At 44.1% G+C, this 22,291-nt stretch overlaps 1 protein-coding gene across 9 annotated transcripts in view; it reads left to right on the plus strand.

Annotated features, from left to right (window-relative positions):
- Lars2 (leucyl-tRNA synthetase 2, mitochondrial) overlaps positions 1 to 22,291 on the plus strand; it is a 148,731-nt gene that overhangs the window by 123,894 nt on the left and 2,546 nt on the right. For 8 of the 9 annotated variants that reach the window (XM_076577447.1, XM_042281928.2, XM_076577445.1 and 5 more), the window contains 6 exons: positions 6,872 to 6,972; positions 7,406 to 7,588; positions 8,859 to 9,028; positions 10,597 to 10,674; positions 11,781 to 11,892; positions 21,226 to 21,353. In XM_076577447.1, the coding sequence (XP_076433562.1) occupies positions 6,872 to 6,972; positions 7,406 to 7,588; positions 8,859 to 9,028; positions 10,597 to 10,674; positions 11,781 to 11,892; positions 21,226 to 21,353 (772 nt within the window). Of the gene's footprint in view, positions 1 to 6,871; positions 6,973 to 7,405; positions 7,589 to 8,858; positions 9,029 to 10,596; positions 10,675 to 11,780; positions 11,893 to 12,014; positions 12,239 to 21,225; positions 21,354 to 22,291 lie in introns of those variants that run through there. The other variant, XM_076577450.1, reaches the window with a different exon arrangement.

Raw genomic sequence — 22,291 nt, forward strand, 5'->3', positions numbered from 1 at the left:
GGGAGCCTGGGAGACCATAGCCAGGCCATTGACATTCATGCTTTTTTTTTAGAAATTTTATGTATATAAGTATTTTGCCTGCATGTGTGTCTGTTCACCATAATGTACAGTGCCCTGGAGACCAGAAGAGGGCCTTAGATCCCCTGGAACTAGAGTTAAAGACAGTGAGGTACTGTATGGGTGCCAGAAATTGAACCTGGGTCCTCTGGAAGGGCAAACAGTGTTAATTGCTGAGCCATCTTCTCCAGCTCCCGTGCCTTTCCCATGCCAAGTTTTATCATCCCTATGCTAAATTGTTTGTCTGAGACAGTGCCTGATGCACTAGAAGCTACAGTCTAGATGGGTTTCAGAGGTAATTGAGAAACATTCATTATCAGAGCCTTGGTCCTGGAACACTCCTGTTCTACAGGACACCTGCCAATTATGGGGAAAGGGCCAGTGTGACACCCTGGAGGCCTCATTCAGAAACTCTTTGAAGTCGTTTTGAAACAGAAAAGTGAATGATTCTGCTAGTCATCAAGCTAGTCAGGTGGCAGTGGAGACAGAGTGCCTGGAGGTGGGGCCACACTAGGTGCTGTTTCGTGTCTGTTTGCATAGGTGTCTATTTCATGAAGCTTTATCAAATTGTACCCACCCCAGGACTAGTGTACTTTCCAATGTGAGTGCTAATTGTCATTTTGACAGTTTGCTTTAAACAGAGAGAGGATAGGGGAAGAGAGACAGTGAGAGGGAGAGGCTTAAGGAGAGAGACAGAGAGAGGAGAGGGAGTGAGAGAGAGGAGTTTTAAAAGATGAGGCAGAGGAGTAGTCTTAAGCTTGCTGGTGAGTTGCAATTCTACACATTCCCAGAAGGTGGCAGTGGTGGGCCACTTGATTATATAGGAAAACAAAACCCCAATAATAATAATAAATAACAAGATCCCAACTCCCTACCTTTAAGTCTTTTTTTCCATTCAGAAACAGTCATGCTGTATAGCCTAGGCTGGCCTCAAACTCAGGACTGTCCCGTCTCAGCCTTCTGAGTAGCTGGGGTTGTAGGTATGCAGCCAAATGCCCAGTTCCCTGAGTCTTTTTTTTTTTTCTTTCTTTCTTCAAATGAGGTTTCTCTGTGTAGCACTGGCTGTCTTAGAACTTGCTCTGTAGACCAGGCTGACCTCGAACTCAGAGAGATCCACCTGCCTCTCTCTGCTTTCTGAGTGCTGGGATTAAAACTGTGTGCTACCACTGCCTGGCCTGGTCCCTTTAGTTTTAATGCTACTGACTTTAATTACTCTAGACATGTTTTTGGAGTGCTGGGTATAAATCCATGGCTTTGTGTGTGGTTTTGTACCACTGAGCCACACTTCCACATGCCTGAGTTTCTTTCTTCTTTCTTTTTTTTTTCCTGTTTGTTTGTTTGTTTTGAGACAAGGTTTCTCTGTGTAGCCCGGCTGTCCTGGAACTCATTCTGTAGACCAGAGTGGCCTCAAAGTCACAGAGTTCCACCTACTTCTGCCTCCCTAGTGCTAGGATTAAAGACATGTACCACCATGCTCAGCTCCTGAGTTTCTCTTAAGTGTGACTAAAACCAGTGCCTGGTGTGAGAGAAGAGTGAGGAAACCTCATTGTCCATTGAAGGGGGCTGGCACCTGAGACGGTAACAGAACACTGAATAAGCACAAGGTAAACTTGGCCTAACAACATGCAGTTGGGTGTCCTCAGATCACCAGCTCACTGGAGGCACTTCTTGGTGCTGAGAACAGTGCCCCTGCTTTGTAGGGTACTACCTCGATTTGCTGTTGGTTTTAAATGTATCTGCATCTAGCTTTTCCCTGCTCAGCAACAAGTGACTGGACTGGTTGGTTCTTGTCAACTTGACACAAACCTTGATATACCTGAGAAGAGGAGACCTTTTTTCTTTTTTAAGATTTATTTAATGTGCATCGGTGTTTTGCCTGTATGTATGTCTGTGTGACCATGTAGGATCCCCTGGAACTGGAGTTACAGACAGTTGTGAGCTGGCATGTGGGTGCTGGGAATTGAATCGGGATCCTTTGGAAGAACAGCCAGTGCTTTTAACCACTGAGCCATATCTCCTTTTAACCACTGAGCCTTCTCTCCGGCCCTGGAAGAGGGAATCTTAATTGATAAAATGCTTCTGTAAGATTGGTCCATAGGCAGGTAAATAGGGCATTTTTTTGAGTAATGATTGATATGGAAGGGTCCCACCCCTTGTGAGTAGTGCCATCCCTGGGCAGGGGGGTCCTAGATGGTATTAGAGAGCAGGCTGACAAGTCAATAATCAACATTCCTCCATGGTGTCTGCTTCAGTTTCTGCCTCCAGGTTCCTTCCTTTACTTCCTTCAATGATGGGCTGTGATGTGGATGTGTAAGTGAAATAAACTCTTCCTTTGAAAGTTGCTTTTGGCCATGGTGTTTTATCACAGCAATAAGAAGCTAACTAAGGCCGGGCGTCGATGGCACATGCCTTTAATCCTAGCACTTGGTAGGCAGAGCCAGGTGGATCTCTGTGAGTTTGAGACCAGCCTGGTCTACAGAGTGAGATCCGGGACAGGCACCAAAATTACACGGAGAAGCCCTATCTCAATAAAGAAGCTAAGATAATACCTGTTTACCTCTCTAGTTGACAGCGTGAACTTAAGGAGAGTGGAGGGGGGCTAAAAATGAGGCGAACTAAAGTCTCATGCAATATCCAACTTTCTTCAGATCATCAGACCATACCTAGAAAGTTAAGAGTCACCTGAATAAAGTGTATAATCACAAGGACAAGGTGCATGTGGCAATAATACTTTTTTCTACAGAGGCTGTGGTAGTTTGAATATAATTGTCCCCATAATCTCATAGGGAGTGACACTATTGGGAGGTATAGCTTTGTTGGAGTGTGTATGGGCCTTGTTGGAGGAAGTGTGTCACTGTGGAGGTGGGCTTTGAGGTGTCCTATGCTCAGGACAGATACCTCCCAGTGTCTGAGTCGACTCCCTGTTGCCTGCAAGATGTAGGACTCTTCTCCTCCAGTACCACGTCCGCCTGCATGCCGCCATGCTCCCCACCATGATGATAATGGACTGACTCTCTGAACTGTAAGCTATCACCTCAGTTAAATGTTTTTCTTTATAAGAGTTTACATGGACGTGTCTCTTCACAACAATAAAAACCCTAACTAAGACAGAAGCATATGAATAACAACAGCTGAAGTAAATTCACTCCTATCCACTGCACCTGGGAGAAGCATGAAAGCACATTCCAAGAACAATTCTGTGTTTTTCTAAGAGTTTTCTCCAAGCACTCAGAATTCTCCTCACACAGCTCCATCCTGGACTGTGTTCCAACAAGTAGCCATGCATTTTCCCCCTCTGTTTTAAATCTTCCCGTGATTATTTTGTAATTAGCTTCAAGTGTAGGTGCACCAACAGTTTGCTGGGAGGCAAGGATGGCTTAGGGGCTGAGCAACAGTGCATGTTCAGTCCGTCCATCTTCCGTCCCACTGTCCATCCCACCATCCCTCTGGGCACTCACGTCTTTGTCCATGAGATGAATGTTTTAAAGCAGGCTACCAGCCACTGGGCTCAGTACCCCGGGAGCAGAGAAAAGAGTAAGACTGGTCCTTACTATAAGAGGCTGAAGCAGAGGATGGGTGTTCTCTGTGTATAGTCACACAATAGGCTAACCACGTGCTTTCAGTGAGGTATACTACATGCTGTGGATACAAAGGAATTTAAAGCCAACTGGGCTACATGAGTTTGAGGCTAGCCTGGGATACATGGTGAGACTCTTTCTCAAAAAGCAAACAGATTGGTTGGAGAGATGGCTTAGTGGTTAAGAGCACTGGTTGCTCTTGCAGAGGACCTGGATTTGATTCCCAGCACCCACCTCATGGCTTACAACCACTTGTGACTCAGTTCCAGGGAATCCGTTGCCCTCTTCTAATCTCCCTGGGCACCAGGCATGCATGTGGTACATATACATACATGTAGCCAAAACTTTCACACACAAAAACAAAATAAATAAATCTTTAAAAAGTTTTAAACTGCTGTACGACAGTGGCAATGCCTTTAATCCCAGCACTCAGGAGGCAGAGCCAGGCCAGCCTGGTCTACAAAGTGAGATCCAGGAAAGACACTAAAACTATACAGAAAAACCCTATCTCGAAAAAACAAAAACAAAACAAAAAAAAGTTTTAAACCTAACAGACAAAAATTTATTAAGATATGTTTTTGAGCTTGATCACTCTTGTGCACACATAGAGGAATCTTCTATTTTGACACAGTAGCATGTTCATTTGGCTTCTGTGACATCAACTAATACGCTCATTTGCTGAATGGAGCCTCACAAAACATGATCCTCAGCATTTCTATTTGAATGTTAACTACTGGATTTTTCCCACCTTTGTAAATGGGCCGCATCTCTCACCATCGCTTGCGGACACCCCTGCGCGTGCACACACACACACTCAATCAACATTTATCAAAGGTTCTATAACAGGAAAGTGGGCTGCGTCTCAGGCAGAGCACATATTTAGCATTTGAACCTTGAGATTGTGGTGCAGTATGGATTGACATACACAAAAGTCAGGAATCTTTTGTTTCTGGCCCTTATCTCTCTCAATCTCTTGGCTGCCTGGTCTACCCTCTTGAATCTACTAGAAAACATACTCCTTGTAACTGCCCACCCACAACTGTTGGACAGGGACCTTTGTGGGACTTACTGGGATCACTACTCACCTAAATCAGATGACCTTGAACATAATATAAAGGATCTTACGGGATTAACTTGCAAGTCTAACAAGGCTGTAGCTTGTTGGGCCCATTTAGATTGCTGGATTTCTGATTCCCTGAGTAGAGACTCCCCCACCTATCCCCTCCATATTAGTGAACTTGCACTCCAGAACTGGGATGTTAGAAGGCATGAACAACATCTTGCTGTCCAGAGCAACATTAGATACTTAGATGGGATGGTATCTGGAATTACTTGCTAAAATGCATCAAAATAGAATTGGGCAGATTCTTACAAAACAAAATGAAATAGGAAAAAAAAAGAATTAAATGGTTCTTAGGAATAAACTATTGTAAATATGGTGGTGCATGTCTTTAATCTCAGTATCCAGGGGGAAGAGGCAGACAGATCTCTGTGAGTTCAACACCAGTCTAATATACATAGAGAGTTCAAGTCCAGCCATTGCTTCATAGTGAGACTTTGCCAGAAAAGGTGTGTGTGTGAGGACAAGGCTGGAGCAATGGATGGCTCAGCAGTTAGAGCCCTGGCTGCTCCTCTGGAGGACCCACCATGCCTGCCTGCCTGCCACCCTGTTCCCCACTGTGATGTTGTGGACTCTGACCTCTAGAATCATGAGCCCCAAATTAAATGCTTTCTTTTATAAGTTGCTTTGGTCATGTTGTTTTGTCATGGTAATAGAAAAGTAACTAAGACACATTAGCCATTGATAGCTGCCTCTGCAGAGTGAAATGGGCCAGGAAGAAGAGTGTCTTTTTTTTTTTTTTTGGTTTTTCGAGACAGGGTTTCTCTGTGTAGTTTTGTGCCTTTCCTGGCTCTCACTTGTAGATCAGGCTGGCCTTGAACTCACAGAGATTCACCTGCCTCTGCCTCCCGAGTGCTGGGATTAAAGGCGTGCGCCACCACCGCCCGGCTCGGAAGAACATTGTCTTAGTTAGGGATTCTATTGCTGTGAAGAGACACCATAACCATAAAGGAAAACATCTAGTTGCGATGTTTAGTCCATTATTGTCATGATGTGAAGCGTGGTGACATGTAGGTAGACATGGTGCTGGAGAAGGAACTGAGAGTTCTACTATAGTCAGACTTTCTTTTGGGCCACCAGCTCACAAAAATGACATGTAGACTTGTAATTTTGAAAGCTCAGCCTTAGCTTATACTTGTTCCTAACATGTTCTTATAACTTAAATTAACCCCTATCTATTCATCTACGCGTTGCCACATGGCTGGTGGCTTTTACCTCTCCTCCTGCATGCCTTGTTCTCTCTCTCCACCCAGCTAGTGACTCCTCATTTCTTTTTCCCAGAGCTCTCTGTCTCCAGAAGTCCCACCTAATCTCTTCCTGCCTAGCTAATGGCTACTCAGCTCTTTATTAAACCACTCACAATGACACATCTTTACACAGTATAAGGGGATATTCCACAACATTCTACATCTGGATTGGAGGACAGCAGGAAGTGAAAATGAATCACTGGCCTAGCATGAGCTTCTGAAACCTCAAAGCCTGATCTCAGTGACACACCTCCAAAAAGGCCACACCTACTTAAACAAGGCCACATCTCCTAATAGGACCACTCCTTATGGGCCTATGGGGGCCATTTTTACCCAAATTACCACAAACAGGTAGATAACACTTAGATTTTTAACAGAAATGATCTATTCCTATGCAACTTGTCAGATTTAAACTTTAAAAGAGTCTAAGCATGTATGTACTATGTGAAGGACCCTTTACAAAGATGGCCTTTAGTACTCTCTCTAGGCCCTCTGTGCTGGACCTGATGGGCAGCTGACACTGTGTGACGCTTATATTTTCATGCAGTCATTTGATTCCTCTTCCCATTAACATTTTGAGGCAAGTTTCTCTTGCTATCATGTTATAGGTTGGCATACTGAACACCCAGAGCAAGCAAGTGACTTTTGTGGCTCATAGGCTTTCCAGATCTGAGGCCAGTGCTCTTCCACTTCACCTCTGGAAAGTGGACTTGAGCTTAACCTTGGCTGCTGCTATGATTTAGTATTACCACTGTATCCAAGGAGCCTGCTTTCAGGTGTATCTGTAGAAATGATTTCTGCATACCTTGTGTCCTTACCTCTCTACCTTCCTCCCCTGCTCCTTTTATTTTCCTGTGATCTTTCCTCAGGGAGCCTTTCCATAAATTGCTAGCCCAAGGCCTCATCAAGGGACAGACATTCCGCCTTCCATCTGGACTGTGTCTGCAGAGGGAGGATATAGACTTCACAGGTAAGGTGGGCCCAACCTGGGTGGAGCGGGTAAGAACCAAGGCCAGGTCCAGGAGCTCTTAAGAAGCTAGCATCTGCTATTGGGTTCTGGCTGGGTGCAGAGGCCAAGACAGATCCTGGTCATGCCTCTGCAGGCTGCTCCTGGGACTGGTTGTCGCCTCCTACCCAGCCCCATCCTGTGTAACATAATGTTTGTTTGGGCATCCCCCCTTGTCCAGCCTTATTTGACAGTCTATTGCTGGACAGAGCTTCAGACTCAGAACATGGAGTCTTCAAGGACCTTTTCCCACAAGGCCTCAAAGTACAGCTCAAAATATGGGACCTCCACCCTGCCCACTTCCTTGGCCCCTAAGAGAAGTTCTGCTTCCCTGACCTCCCTGTTCAGGACCAATTCAGAATCATGCATTGTTCCTAAGTATTCTTTTGGCATCTAGGTCCTGCTCCTGTTTGTGCAAAAACAAAAGAGAAGTTAGAGGTGACGTGGGAGAAGATGAGCAAGTCCAAACACAATGGGGTAGACCCTGAGGAGATTGTGGCACAGTATGGGATTGACACAATCCGACTCTACATCCTCTTTGCAGCCCCTCCTGAGAAGGACATCTTGTGGGATGTAAAGAGTGAGTCTTCTTCCTTCTCCTGCTTGCTTCCTCTGCAGTCTGCCCTGATCTCTGAAAGAACTGGGGAAGGAAATGTCTTACTGGAAACAGTAATGGAGACTTCTAGAAGTCATCTTGTCCAGCTTTGGGTCCCTTTGGTGGGGAAGGGAAGGGGGGTTCCCACTACATATGCACATTCCCAGTCCTCACCCTATACTTGCTGGCAATAGGGCCCATTGCACACTCCGTGCTGATTATAATGTGAGGGCTCTGGACAACTGTTACCTTGAAGACGGAGCACCTCTGTAACCCTAGGCTTGCTGAGCTGCAAAGAGGCAAGTCTTCTTTCCATGTTCCCTGAAAGTTTTTTTCTAGAACAGAGTCCTCCTCCCTCACCAAGATGATGCCTGAGTCCTGGGATCACATGCAAACCATTAGCCACTTCCTGCTAGCCTTACTTCCCCTCAGGAGATTTGTCTTTCTAAAGCTTTCATTTTGCCCTTGAGATGTGCATGGAAGTGGGTGTGGGAAGTGAAAGCTAGCGCCTGTGGAAGGAGTCTGTTTTATCTCAGGATTGGCTGGTTTTCTCACTATGTCTTATGGCAGTGGGTCTGGACAGTGGTGACAGATACCAGTCCTAACAAACTGCCTTGAAGTAACAAAGGCAAGACATGCAGAACAGTGTAGGCACTAGCTCAGCTTCCTCCTTTCTACATGAGCAAGTCCCCATATCTCCTTCTCACAAGCCTCCAGCGGTCCCTGCTGTGTCCTCACTCTTGAGAATACCCAACCCAGTGGCCACAGGTTCAGGCAGATAAGTGACCCACACTTACTTGGTCAGCTGTATGACCCAGGATCACCAGGTGGGCTGTTCTGCTTTCCCGGGTCAGAACAACTACTGTCTAACCACAAGACTTGGTGAACATGTTTGGAATACATTACGACATATCTGGCAGGGTTGTTAGCTAACCTCGCACTGTGCCATAAGGCTGTTCCCAAGCATGCAGCCATTGCCACTGTTACCTGTGCTCATGAGACCCCAGCTTACTCTTATGTCTTCAGCACTTTGTTGACCCCAAGGCATGTCTGTCAGAGTAAGCTTGCTGACCAGAAGGTAGTGTGCTGATGCTCATCCCAGGGCAGGTGGCAACTGTTAAGCAGCTCTGCTGCCCATGCTCAGAATATCAGGGATACCAAAAGGGGTTAGGGAGGACTCTGGAAAGACCATGGGGCTTTTCTCATTCCTTCTTATCCGTGCTCTTTCTTTGTCCTTGATTGCCACAAATTGCAGCCGATGCACTTCCTGGAGTGCTGAGATGGCAGCAGCGGCTTTGGTCCCTGACAACACGATTCATCGAGGCAAGGACTTCCGGGTCAGTCCCCCAACCTCAGCTATTGAACAACAAGGAGAAAACCAAAGCCCGAAGCCTCTGGGAGTACAAAAACTCAGTCATAACTCAGGTCAGAAGCCACAGTCCAGGGGCAACTGTGTCCCTCACTCCGAGGGAACCTTTGCCCAATGGTCTATGCAGCCTTCATGTCCTGAGGGCCACAGTGGATCTTCTTTCTTTGTGAGGTGGCCCTGCTGCCTTGATTAATTGCTGTCATTGTTTTGGCTGTTTACTGAGACTTCCTGATGGAAAGAGATGCTCTCAAAAAATGGCTGTCCCTCCCTCCTTGTCACCTTCTTCCACCTAGACCTCAGGAAGCCACCTATTTCCTGTGTCTCTGGACTTGACCTGCAGGAGGAACCAATCTCTGATGAGACATTGCACATTGTATTAACAGGGGTGCAGAGCTGAAAGAAACTTCCTCATTTTATACATGAGTTTAAGACCCAGACAGGTCAGATGTCTTGCTTAAAAGGCTAAAGCTAACGAGGAACTGAGCACAGATTGGGATCCAAGCTCCCTTGTACTTATCAGGAGTTCTTCCACTTGGTTACTTTGGTACACAGTGTCCAAAGCACTTGTTTTAGGTTAATTTCCCCAAATATGAGATTTTTGTTGTTGTTGTTTGTTTTTCGAGACAAGGTTTCTCCATATATTTTGTGGTGCCTTTCCTGGATCTTGCTCTGTAGACCAGGCTGGCCCCGAACTCACAGCCTGGCTCTGCCTCTTGAGTGCTGGGATTAAAGGCTTGTGCCACCACCGCCTGGCTGAGGTTATTTTTAATAAGTATCTGATAACCCTAATTCTTATGCTAATTTTTTTTCACTTGCTAATTCAGGGATTGGTGTAGGTTGGTGGTAGACTGTGCCAGGGCCTGGGTTCCATTCCCTCAACTAAAAAGGGAAAGGTGCTAATTCAAGCCTGTGAAGTCATCCAAGGCCACTTCTTGCCAGGACTGTAGCTCAGATGACATTAATGACATGGCAGGATTTTTGTTTGTTTGTTTTCATGACCTGAGTGAGTGGCTCTGGTTCTAGCATGCTCATCTAATGGCATTTCTTCCACTTTATTTCTATTCTCTGTGTAGAGGGAGTCACCAAGGTAATCTGGGGATCTGAGTGCTGCTAAGTGGTTGCTCTCATACCGTGCATTTTCTTTCTGGAGCATAGGTCAGATAATTGATGAACTGTTTCAACAGCTGTGAACTCTTGATATCTTAAAGGTTCAGTGGTGGGGAATCCAACTCCAGGCCTCACTCGTGATAGATGAGCGACTTACACTGATCTGCATCACCTGCCTCTCATGTCTTTATCCACTCTTGTCTTTTTATGCTGCTCATCAGCAGCTCCTGCCTCCTGTTCAAGCAGCTAACATTGTCTTCTTAATTGTAGGAAGCAACATTGTCTCAGATGTGGAAAGAAAGTCATAAGCAGTAGAAACAGCATTGACTTTGAATTTAAAAGTCTTTGAGCTCATGAAATCTAGTCATTATTCAAGATAGTAAATATATTTATAAGTATCTTTTATTATATTCGGTTAGCTTCTTGTTTTTTTAATTATTCACTTTTCTTCTGGAAAGCTAAAAAGAATTTCTGAAGAAAGTGAGTAAAAAAAAAAAAATCAATTTTTTACCAACAGGTAACCACCCATTTCACAGAGGACTTTGCTTTGAATTCTGCAGTTTCTCAGCTGATGGGACTCAGCAGTGCCCTCTTGGTAAGTAGCTGGGCCTCAGTAGCTAAGGAGGGAGGGTGAACATGTCGGGAACATTTCTTCCATAGACGCAATTCTAGCATACTACTTCAAGGTTTTTTGTTTTTTTAAAGATTTATTTATTTATTACGTATACAGTGTTCTGTCGGCATGCATGCATGCCTGCAAACCTGAAGAGGGCATTAGATCTCATTACAGATGGTTGAAAGCTAGCATGTGGCTACTGGGATTTGAACTCAGGATTTCTGAAAGAACAGCCTGTGCTCTTAATCTCTGAGCCTTCTCTCCAACCCCAAGATTTTAAAGGTTATCTGAGCAAAGCCGTTTACTTTTTCTGAGACAGGGTCTTACTATGTAGCCAAGGCTGGCCTTTGACTTATGATGGTCTTTCTGCTTCTGCCTCCCAGCTTAAAGCCTTTTTATTTCCAGTCTTTTGTAAGAAGACATGGAGGCCCAGGAGGTTAGATGCCATGTCTGAATGAGTACTTGCAAAGCCAGGGCCAGGCTTAGGCCTCTGTCTGTTCTAACCTTCATCCACTACTGCCTGATTTCCTGAATGAATTGGGCTGTTTCCTTGGCATTGTGGCATTGTTAATGTTTGTATTTGCTTAACCTAGATAGAGCAAAGTTGTTACTCCCATTGACAAAAAGAGCCATCAATTTCAATGCCACTCATCTTTTTGCTACATGTGACTCCAGTTTTTCTTGACAAGGGAAGAATTTGTCAATAATTGGTGGATAGAGAGGAGCCACACCCTGGTATTCCACAGTGGAAAATCTTAGGAGACAGTTCTCTGCATTTTTCCCTGGGCCACAACACACAGGAAACCTTGCAGAGTGCTTACAAGTTTTGACTTTGTTCCCAGAGCAGATTTTCCTCCCTCGATGAAGTTTAGCCTCTTCCTCTGTCAGATGAGGTACAAATCCTGCCCTTGAAGGGCAGTTGTGAGCACTGAGTATATGGTTCTGTGAGGAATCCTTTGGCCTAAGCAAGGAGGTAATGAAGAATATTTCTCCCACCTGCTGGACTTCTGGATTCTATTTCATTCATGGCCTGTCTTACTCCTTATGTTGTACCTCTGTCTTAAATGTTCCTTCCTCTCCCTTAGCAAGCCTCTCAGAGAGTGGTTCTCCACAGCCCTGAGTTTGAGGATGCTCTGTGTGCCCTGCTGGTGATGGCTGCCCCCATGGCTCCTCACATAACCTCAGAACTCTGGGCAGGTATGTAAAAGGGTCCTTGTCTACCTTGTTTTGAGACGGGGTATTAGCCACTGTGTAAGTCATGTTAGCTGGCCTAAGAGCCACTGGAGATGCTCATGTCTCTGCTTTCTGTCTCCCCATAGCAGCACTCTTGGACTACAGATGCTTGGACTCCTGTGTCCAACTTTTACATTGGTTCTGGGCATCCAAACTCAGATCAACAAACTTGCTTGACAAGTGCTTTTACCCGCTCATCCTTGACCTGTCTTCATTGTGAACTCATGAGTTAAGTTCAGATTTTAACTTAACTGTTTTGGTATCCAAGCCACTTCTACAAATATTCATCCAGACACCAAGTCTGCATCCCACCAGGCCCTCTGACAGTCTTTGTTTTGTTTTGTTTTTTGTATTTTGCTTGTTGTTAGTTTCTGCTGTTAGATATTGAGTCCAGCTTTGTGTGTGCTAAGTACATGCTCTACCACTGAGCCACACCCCAGCCTCTGATGCAATGTGGGTGTTGTTCTTTTCAAAGCATGTGAGCAAATTCATTTCTCTGGGAAAGGTCAACATGAAGTGGCCTTGCTTCCTGTGCATTTTCTTTGAATTGCCAGGGCCACTGTCAGCACAGACCCAGGCTCTCCTGGCATACTCAGTGGAATTAGCTAGCACAGACAAAGATGGAGAGATGAGGGCAGAGACAGGCCCAGCAATGCCACCAGGAGAGGTCTGCCTTCACAGAAACCGTGACCACCACCCCCAACTTCCCAGCAATCACTGTGGGCCACCAAGGCATCCTGGCAGCCTGTGCTCAGGGAGAGATGGGAGAGGTTTAGTTTTGTTTTCTGCAAGAAGGTCAGCTCTCCAAAGGTGGGGATGGAAGGGGTGCAGCTGGCCCCGTGGTAGCCCTGCATGCCAGAGCTTTGGCACTTACCTTCTGCATTCAGACTTCCCAGTGGACCTGTCACCTTGGCTATGTCGTTGTCTTTGCCATGCACGTGTTGGGTATTTTCACTTAAAAGAGCCAAGTGGCAAAAACCTGCGCATATGCTCCACACCACACCCTCGCCACCCCACCCCTGCAGCCAAGCCACATCATCCAGGGAAAGCCTGGTGAGGCACCATACCTATAAATAAGCATCCTGATTACACCAGGAAGTCTGGGCTTCCTTGTTTTTTAGTGGAATGTATGACAGCTTCTGTCCAGAACATTCTCATCCAAGGCCCTTTCATCTCCTAGGCATCCTGTATGACTTCCATACAGAGGTTTTGGAAACCTTCCCACTACATCTGGGTCACAGGACAAGCCACCACCAGCTCAGCAAATAAAGACATGGTTATCTGTTTTCTGTGACCTCCATCTCACTTTCAGAGAAGGAAGAAGTTGGAATATTTTCTACATTTGCCAAAAGGCCATTAAGACCATTGCGAAGTACAACAGCTCAGACCAGGACCAGCTGGGCACCAGGGGGAGGTCATGTCCTATACTTGGGCTGTAAGGAGCCTTCACTTCTCTGCCAGTAACTGGCAACAGGGTCACCAGAGTGTCAGATAGGAAGACTTAAAAGCTACAATACAATGAATGAATATACCAGAGAGTCAGAGGCCAGTGGAGTAGAATGCATCAGCACTGCTCAGTGGCTTACCCACAACTCAGGCTTACTTAAAGACTTGGTTTCAGTTGGTGAGAAGAAGGGTGTGGGAGCCCGTTCTGGGGTTCCTCGTGGCTTTACCCAGCAGGTCCGAATAGAGGATGATCAGGACCACGGGCCTGAGTGCAGGTGTCTAAGATGGTCTGCACTTGGCTGTGCTGGGGGAGGAGGTCTTTTGCTCCACCCCTTGGCGTCTCTATAAAAACCCTGGACCAGAGACAGTCGGGGCCCGTTGGAATAGGTTCCAGGCCCTCTCGAGGCTATCCTTTATTTTCTATCTGTTTATCTCCGCAAGATTCTCCGCTATAAATCCTTCTATCTAATATTTCCTGCTGCTGGCACTCAAGAAAACTCTGGGAAGCTGTGGGGGTGGTGGGTAAACGCCCCACAGAATGGCGCCTGAACAGGGACTAAAGAAAAAAAGGGACTAAAGAAAAAAAGGGACTAAAGAAAGGGGAAAAAAGGGACTAAAGAAAAAAAGGGACAAAAAAAAGGGGGGACTAAAGACAAATGAACAGGGACTAAAGACAAAGTAATAGGGACTAAGGATAAAGGAAAATAATAGTTTTATTACAGAGTTTTTGGTGAAAGTGCTGAGTCAGCCCTGCCAGTGGAAAGGCATGCCGGTGTTATGGAATATATATATTTTATATATATATTTTTTGGTGAGGCAGGGGTTTTATCCTCGAGAGAAAAGGAAAGCGGACTGGAAGGATGTCCGATGCTGCAGCGAAATTCTCTTCTGTCAAAATTTTCTTTCTATCCCTTTCTCAATTTCTATCTGTGATAAGTATAAGGTATAGGGTAGTAATATAGTTTAGGAAAAACTTAGAAGTGTAAGATTGTGTAGGAAAAAATAAGTAAGGCAACTAGACAGAAAAACTCGTCAATTTTCTAACTTTGGGGGCTTTGAAAGCAAACTGGGGAAAAAAATCTTTCTTTGGGCTTTACGGGAAGTAAATAAGCTCTTCTTTGAGCTTATCGGGAAGAAAAAGTTTCCTATGGAAGCTTTTGACCTGGGGACAGCTGAAATGCTAAGTCCAAGCGGCAGGAGAAAGTAATTTCTCCCTGAGGCAAAAATGGGGGTGTAAGAAGTCAAAGTTTAAAGGTGGGAAGTTTTGGGAAAAGTTGGTCTTTCTCCTGGGGTAAAAAATCTTTCTCTTAAACTATAAAGCTTTTCTTGGAAAATTCGGGGAAAAAAAAAATCTCTCTAAAAAGCCTTAATCTTTCTCTCTTAAGAAACTTAGAAACTAAAGCCTTTAACTTTCTCAGAAGGACAAAAATTAGAATCACCTGAAGATATTAGTATGGGGACCACCTGTGATTAGCTCTAAGGGAAAACAACAAATTTAAGACAGCAAAACCTCTCTAAGTTTTCAAGCTTTAACAATCCTCCCTGCAATGCAGGAGGCTGGAACAAATTTCTAAAAGCGTCTTCTAAGCTCTGTCTCTTCAAGCTAGTAAAAGACAGTGGGTCAGAGTACCCTGAGGGAAACGCTTGGGAGAGTGTGGGTAAAGAGCTACAGAGAGCCCAAAAGGGCAGGAAACTACCTGAGAAAAGCAAAAAGCCAAGCTTTTCAGTTACAGCCTGGCTGAGGCATCAAGTGCTTTGTTTCTGAGTGAGCATTTCAGAATGAAAAGGTGCTCCTAATCTTCCTAATGCAAAGATCCCCCGAAGCAATGCAAACTGTTAGCATTGTATCCTGGCTTCTGAGCAAAAACCCAGAGGCGACTGGCCAGCGTCTCTGAGTGGAGTGCATTTCGGGGATACTAGGGTTCCTGCGTTGTAAACTTCCTGGAGCACAGAGCTGAGGCAGGAAGGTGCAGGACCCAGGGGAAGATTGCTAATGAACAAACAAAGCTAAAGCCGGTGGGAACGGCACAGTTGTCCACTTTCCTACAAGTCCCGGGTTGAAAGGTCCACAACTACAAAAAGAAACCTGAGAAAAAGCTTTCCTATCAGAGAAAAGGACCTTTCTGGGAAAACAGTAAAGCTGAACTGGGTCTGAAGAAGTTGTGCTGCCGAGTCAGAATGCTGTCTGGGGAAAGAGCCCAGCCAGGACAGAACAGAACTATCCAGGAGTAAAGCTTTCTTTTCTGTCAGAGAAAGCACCTCTTTGAGAAAAGCTTTGTTTCAACTGACTCCCTATGAGATGAGGGAGTTGTAGCCCTGAGGGGTGATTGCCTCTGGCATAAGCTCTGTCCTTGAGCACCCAGACAAGCAAATGCAACCCACTGGGGGACTGGGCCAGGTGAAGGCCTGATGAGGCAAAGCACCTGTCCTAATGGGAGTTTAGAGATGGTGAAAACCTCCCTTGCTAAGCTTGATTTATGAACACAAACCTCAGACCCCGAAAAATAGAAACGGACAAAAGCCCCTACCTTCAGTAGCAGGGAAAGCCGCCGCTCTAGTGTTGGAAACTGTTTCTGGGGTAGAGGGGATAAACGGAGACCAAACTGGGAACTGTCTGGGAGAAAGACTCTGAAGAAACAGAGAAGGGACATAATCCTCCCCAGAAAATATGTGACCTGAAAAAGCTGCTAGAATTTGAGGCAGATTCGGGGAGAGAAAAAAAAAAAAGCCCTACCTCCAAAGGCAGCTAGCAGAGGTACAGAGCTGCAGACAGATACCTGAAGCTCTGCATCTGGGGGGTAAGGAACAAGCAAAATGAAAATAAGATCAGTGGGAGAAAATCTCTCTGAAAGAGCTATGGAAAAGCTGTTGTACATGATCTTGTTTTTCACTGACTGGCTAAGGCAAGCACAAGCCCCGAGGAAAGTTGCTATCAGAAATGCCAGCCTCAATGCCGGCTAATGAGGCAGGTGTGGTTCTGATTCGGGGGCCAGTGTCAAAAGAAGGAGAGACACCTGTTAAAGCCAGCTGAGGAGAGACCAGAAACCTCCCAATGTCCCATAATTGAAAATGTAAAATGCTTGTTCAAATCTCCCATTGCAAAAGCAAAAAACTTTGTTCAAACCTCCTGGGCAAGAATTTGTAAGCAAGTCTGGTTAAAAGAGAACCAGTTTTGACTCTCAGACCCAAAAAGAACTATGGGAAATGATATAAGAGACTGATATGGGACTGATATTATTATGGACTGATATAAGGGAAATGCATTCTGGGAAAGGTAGTTTTTCTGCTAAAGATGGCGACATTGTCCTGAAACACTTTTGTCAGCTCGAAAATACGTTCATGGTAAACTTAAAATACAGCTTTTAAAAAAGTAAGGAGGAAAATCGTCTAAGAGTTGAAGTGTCAGTTCCAATGAAAAATTGAAAGGATACGGAACTAGGTGCTTCGCGGTTTGGGGCTCCATTGGTAAAATGCCTTATTTACCCTAATAGCTGTGCAAAGTTTTTACGGCAGTTGGATGACAAAAAGCTACCTATAAGAGCAAACAAGTCACTTTAAAATCCTTAGAATACCACCTAATAGCTGTGCAGTTTTTGGTGAAGAGTTTTACAGCAGCTAAATATGGTAATTTCACCCTCAGTGTGAAGTGAAGTTTTTCAGTAGAGCAAACCAAAAGTACTGCTGTGATAGAAATGTTTGTTTGAATTGAAGTTCTTAGGGGAGCCATTATGAATTTGGGTGAAGGGACAGCCTCTAGTTAAAAACTGTGTACCGCTGACAGTGCATCTCTGCCGGTCCGGAACGGCTGAGAGAACTGGCAACTTTGGGGTGTGGCTTCGTCCCGAGAATGTTACAATCCCCTAGCAACAAGTATCACAACTCTATAATGACAACACTCACTAAATCCTAGTGCTTTATAACAAAGCTGACTATGAACTCTAAACTTTAGAAATGATGTACGTACTTCCTGTCTAGTTAAGAGAATCTTTCAAATAGAGATAGTGATGATAATTAAGAGTAAGAAGTAGAAAAATAAGATATGTGAGTTTGTAGAAATTCTGTCTTGTTATATCTGTGTTAAGAAATCTTTAGGTGTTTGCTAAGTTAGATATATGCTAATGGTAGCCTATATAAGTTTGTAAAATAGATCTATAGAGTTCCTTTAAGAATATAAGCTTGTAAGAAGTATCTAAGGTAGTCTTAAGACATGTAGTAATAAACTTGTAAGATGCTAGTTGTAAATGTAAGTTTAAATAAGAAATAAGATGGAATGAATATAAGTATATAAGAATTAATAAGAAATATATTTGCTAAAGTAGTTCTATAGTTTCCTTAAAGTATAAATAAGTAGATGTTATGTTGCATGTGAGTTTGTAAAAACGTGTAAATGTTGAATATGAGTCTAAATGCTTTGCAAGGCAAAAAATGTTATATGTGAGTTTGTGAAAAAGTGTATGTAAATGTTAAGTGTGAGTCTATTCTTAATGTATATGGTGAAAACACCTGAGACACAGGAGATAGTGTCCTAGTAGACTGCAAAGTAGGCAGTCTGAATGGTTTCAAAAGCTCCAGAAGCTGCTAGGAAGCTAAGAATGGCAAACGCCAGAACCAGCACAAGGCATCCACAGCTGAGATCCGTGAAATATCAACGCAGCACAGAAAAACGTAAGCTAACAGCAAAAACGGTGCGGTTTAAAATATTACTGTAACTAAAAAGGTCTGTCAGTGAGAACAAAAGTTGCAGAGACACTTGTTGGAACAAAAATTAACTGCAAAAAGTTTTGGTTGTAAAACGTCTCTTCATATTTGGAAGTGAAAGCCTGATACCAGAATTTATTTCTTGTTTGAACTTTTTGAACTTAAAATGAGATAAAATTACAAAAAGATTTTGGTTATGGATTTCTTCAAATTTGGAAGGCTAGTACCAATATATATCATTTGAATTTTGGTACTTAAATGAAATGAACAATAGAGATTTCATTGCAATGGGACAGTTTTGAGTAATGACCTAGGAATGGTTTTCTGGAATTGGGTTAAAAATGGAACTGTTTAAAGAAGAAATGTATTTCTACTTAGAATCAAGATGCAATTTTGTGTATGCATATATGCTTTATTAATTGGAGATTTATGAATTGTTTTGTGGAACTGTTTATGTAAAAATGGAATTACTTATGGAACTGGTTTTATGTTACAAATGGAACTGTTTAAACAGAAAAGTTTGGGTTTTCTAACTAGGCTTGAGATTTTGCTTAAAAATTATAAAGAAAAGGAGGAGCTATGAGATTGAATTATGTTCACAGAAACCTATTGATATTAATGCACCCTGGTTTTGTGGAGTTGAGGAAATGTTTAAATTGATGTGAATACATCGAAGTTTTTCCTATGTTCTGTTAACAAGAAAATTCAAATGACTGAGTTAAAGTTGTAAGATGGAGAAAATTAACTATATATAGCACCATATATGCTAATTCTAATGGTTCTGTTAAGAGTTTGTTTTGAGTTGTAAGATTGAGAGAATTGTGACTATGTATAGCAATATTTATGTTAACCTGTTAATGGTAATGATGAAGCTAAGGGATTCTTTAAGTTTGTAGTCGCCTTAAGAGTTTTGGTTTAGAAAGGGCTTGAGGTAGCTAAGACTGCTGTAGTCACCTTGGACCTAATTCAAAAGAGAAATGCCATCTATATCATCCTCTACTCCCATACTGGGAGGTGTAACAGCTATGGAGATTGCTGTAAGCCATTAATAGTTATTTTTTTATATATTAAGAAGGGGGGACCTGTGGGAGCCCGTTCTGGGGTTCCTCGTGGCTTTACCCAGCAGGTCCGAATAGAGGATGATCAGGACCACGGGCCTGAGTGCAGGTGTCTAAGATGGTCTGCACTTGGCTGTGCTGGGGGAGGAGGTCTTTTGCTCCACCCCTTGGCGTCTCTATAAAAACCCTGGACCAGAGACAGTCGGGGCCCGTTGGAATAGGTTCCAGGCCCTCTCGAGGCTATCCTTTATTTTCTATCTGTTTATCTCCGCAAGATTCTCCGCTATAAATCCTTCTATCTAATATTTCCTGCTGCTGGCACTCAAGAAAACTCTGGGAAGCTGTGGGGGTGGTGGGTAAACGCCCCACAGAAGGGGAGCTTGTGGTAGGCATAACGAAGAATAAGGCTGTTCCTGTGTGTGTATGCACACACATGCACACGTGTTTGCAATGCTGGTGTCAGACTCAGGACAGTGTTCATGCTAACAAACATTTCTTCATTTCCTCACTGAGCTGCATCCCTGGCTTTTTTTTTTTTTTTTTTTTTTTCCCCCCGGTAAAGGAAGCAGTATGTGTTGACTCATATTCTGACCCTGGATTTCTACCTCCTTGCATACATATATTTTGAATATCTGAAGCTAATGGTACCAAACAAATCCCAGTATAATAATATTTCGAAGGAAAACCCACAAATCAATAGGGAAGGATACTTTATGTAAACAAACTGGGTTTGGAAAGTTTATTTTGTGATTTTGAAGATAGTTTCTTTATATTATAAACAAAATAGATTGCTACTAAATTTGAAAGTTAAATGGGGGGGAAGGGATGAAACCTTTCAAAGAAACCAAAAGAAAATTCTTGAACTGACTTCACAGTATGGAAAAACTCTATACTTAAATGTATTTTCAAACTATGAAAGAGCTGTGAGTGTCGCTGGGTGGTAGAGTACTTAGTCCCAGTGTCCATCACCAGCACAGCTGTAATATATACATACATCTGTATGTATAAAAGCAATGACTGCTCCTTGTGGAAACCCTATAAAACGGTGTTTTTAAAAGAGGGGACAGGGGCTGGAGAGATGGCTCAGCAGGTAAGAGCACTGACTGCTCTTCCAGAGGACCTGGGTTCAGTTCCCAGAAACCACGTGAAAGCTCACAACTGTCTGTGACTCCAGTTCCAGAGGCTCAGAAACCCTCACAGACACACATGAAGGCAAAACCACCAATGCATATTAAATAAAAATAAATTATTTTAAAAAAGAAAGAAAGGGGGGTCTTGAGGTACAAAGTAGTAGTGGAGCATATACTTAGCATGCTTGAGGCAATGGGTTCCATTCCTAGCCCTGTCTTTGGAAGAAGACTGGAGAGGGTTTATACCTTACCACCTTCATGTGGCCTACCCTAAGCCAAGGGTCCATTCCTCAGAGAGAGCCTGTGAGGCTAGAATATGTAGTAGGGTGAGAGAGTTCCCAAGAGGGCTGAGAACATCCTTCCGTCCAATGCACTTATGTGAAAAAGGACTGGGGACAAGATTTTGAGACCAAAGGCCAAGATACTCATGGCAGGAAAAGCTGTGAGGACAGCCTGTACTTGGGGACCAGTTCCCAGGAAGGCATTCCTTCCCCAGGAAAGGGGTAACCCTAGAACACTGGCAGCCTTGCTTTTCCACTAATTTCAGAGCACCATGTCCATCTATCCGCACATCTCTGCTTGCTTTTTATAGAAAGGCTGCCTGAAACATGGGGTCACAGACTAGCTGTGGGAAAAGGTCAGCTCCTCCCTGTGCACCAGTATACCACTTGATCCTCAGGCCCTAAGAAACCTTCATTTCTACCCCAGCCGTATAGTCATAAGAGTGTCAAATAGGAGAAGGTTTTAAAATTTACAAGAAATCTCTGATACTGGCACAAGAACCCAAGACAGAAGCCAACAAAACAAAGCATCAGCACTACTCAGAGTGGCCAGTCCACAACCTCGTGGAAAAACTCATGTTATGGCATCACTAGCTTCCTTAAAAGGCTCTAAGCCAGGGCACCCTGTTCATGAACCCCCTGTGTGTTCAGAGTGGCCTGATCTTCTGTGCCTTTGTGTTGTAGGCCTGGCGCTAGTACCAAGCAAGCTCTGTGACCATTATGCCTGGGATACTGGTGTGATGCTTCAGGCCTGGCCCACTGTGGACTCTCAGTTCCTTCAGCCACCGGATATGGTGCAGATGGCCATTCTGGTGAGTGCCACCCACAGCCGTAGTGCTAGACTGTGGTCTGCAGACTATCCCTCTCCTACCAGTGACCCATCAACCCAGCCCCCAAGCCAGCCCTTCTATTTGACCAAGCCCACAGCACAGAGGTCTGTGCTCCCTTCTCTGTTCCTTCACTAGATCCCAAGAGCATGCATGTAAGCTTCCGCTCTCAGGGCCTGGAAGGACCAGAAAGGGGAAATACAAGCCTCATCAGCCTTACTGGTGCCAGCGTCTTCCAGCTGCAGTTAGCAGCACCTGGGTAGGGTTAAAGGGGCGGGGTCGGGGAGGACACATGGAAGGTAACAGACATCTGTCAGTAAAAAATACTTCTGTTGGGCTGGAGAAATGGCTTGGGAGCCCTGGATGCTCTTCCAGGGGACCTGAGTTTGAGTCCTAGCACTCGCATGGTAGCTCACAACCATCTGTAACTACAGTTCCAGGGGCTCTGCTGCTGTCTTCTAGCCTCCACTGGTTCCAGGCATGCATGTAGTGCACAGATATACATGCAGGCAAACCACCCACTTACATAAAATAAAATTTTAAAAAAATTTAATGCCTCTGTCAAACATATTTCAGTAAAGTTATATAAAACTCTTTTTCCCCTTTTATTTATTTATTTTTGGGGGGATAAACTGGACCATTTTCAATATATAAGAGTAATATAAGAGCAGAAGTTCAAGGTTCAAGTTTTTTGGTTTTTTTTAGGTTCTGGGGTTGAACCTAGAGCCCAAGGCATTCTAGGCAAGTGGTGTCTTGCTAAGCTGCATCCCAGCCCTCTTCTTTTTTTTTTGTTTGTTTTTTTTTGTTTTTTACAAATGAAATATCACCATAGTTGTTTATTGTGTGTTGTTCATTTCTGAGAAAGACACACACAGAAGAAAAACATGAATTTGGGTGAATAGAGAGGTGGGGAGGTGCTGTGG

Source organism: Peromyscus maniculatus, chromosome 7 (genome assembly GCF_049852395.1).
Source record: "Peromyscus maniculatus bairdii isolate BWxNUB_F1_BW_parent chromosome 7, HU_Pman_BW_mat_3.1, whole genome shotgun sequence".
Lineage (NCBI taxonomy): Eukaryota > Metazoa > Chordata > Mammalia > Rodentia > Cricetidae > Peromyscus > Peromyscus maniculatus.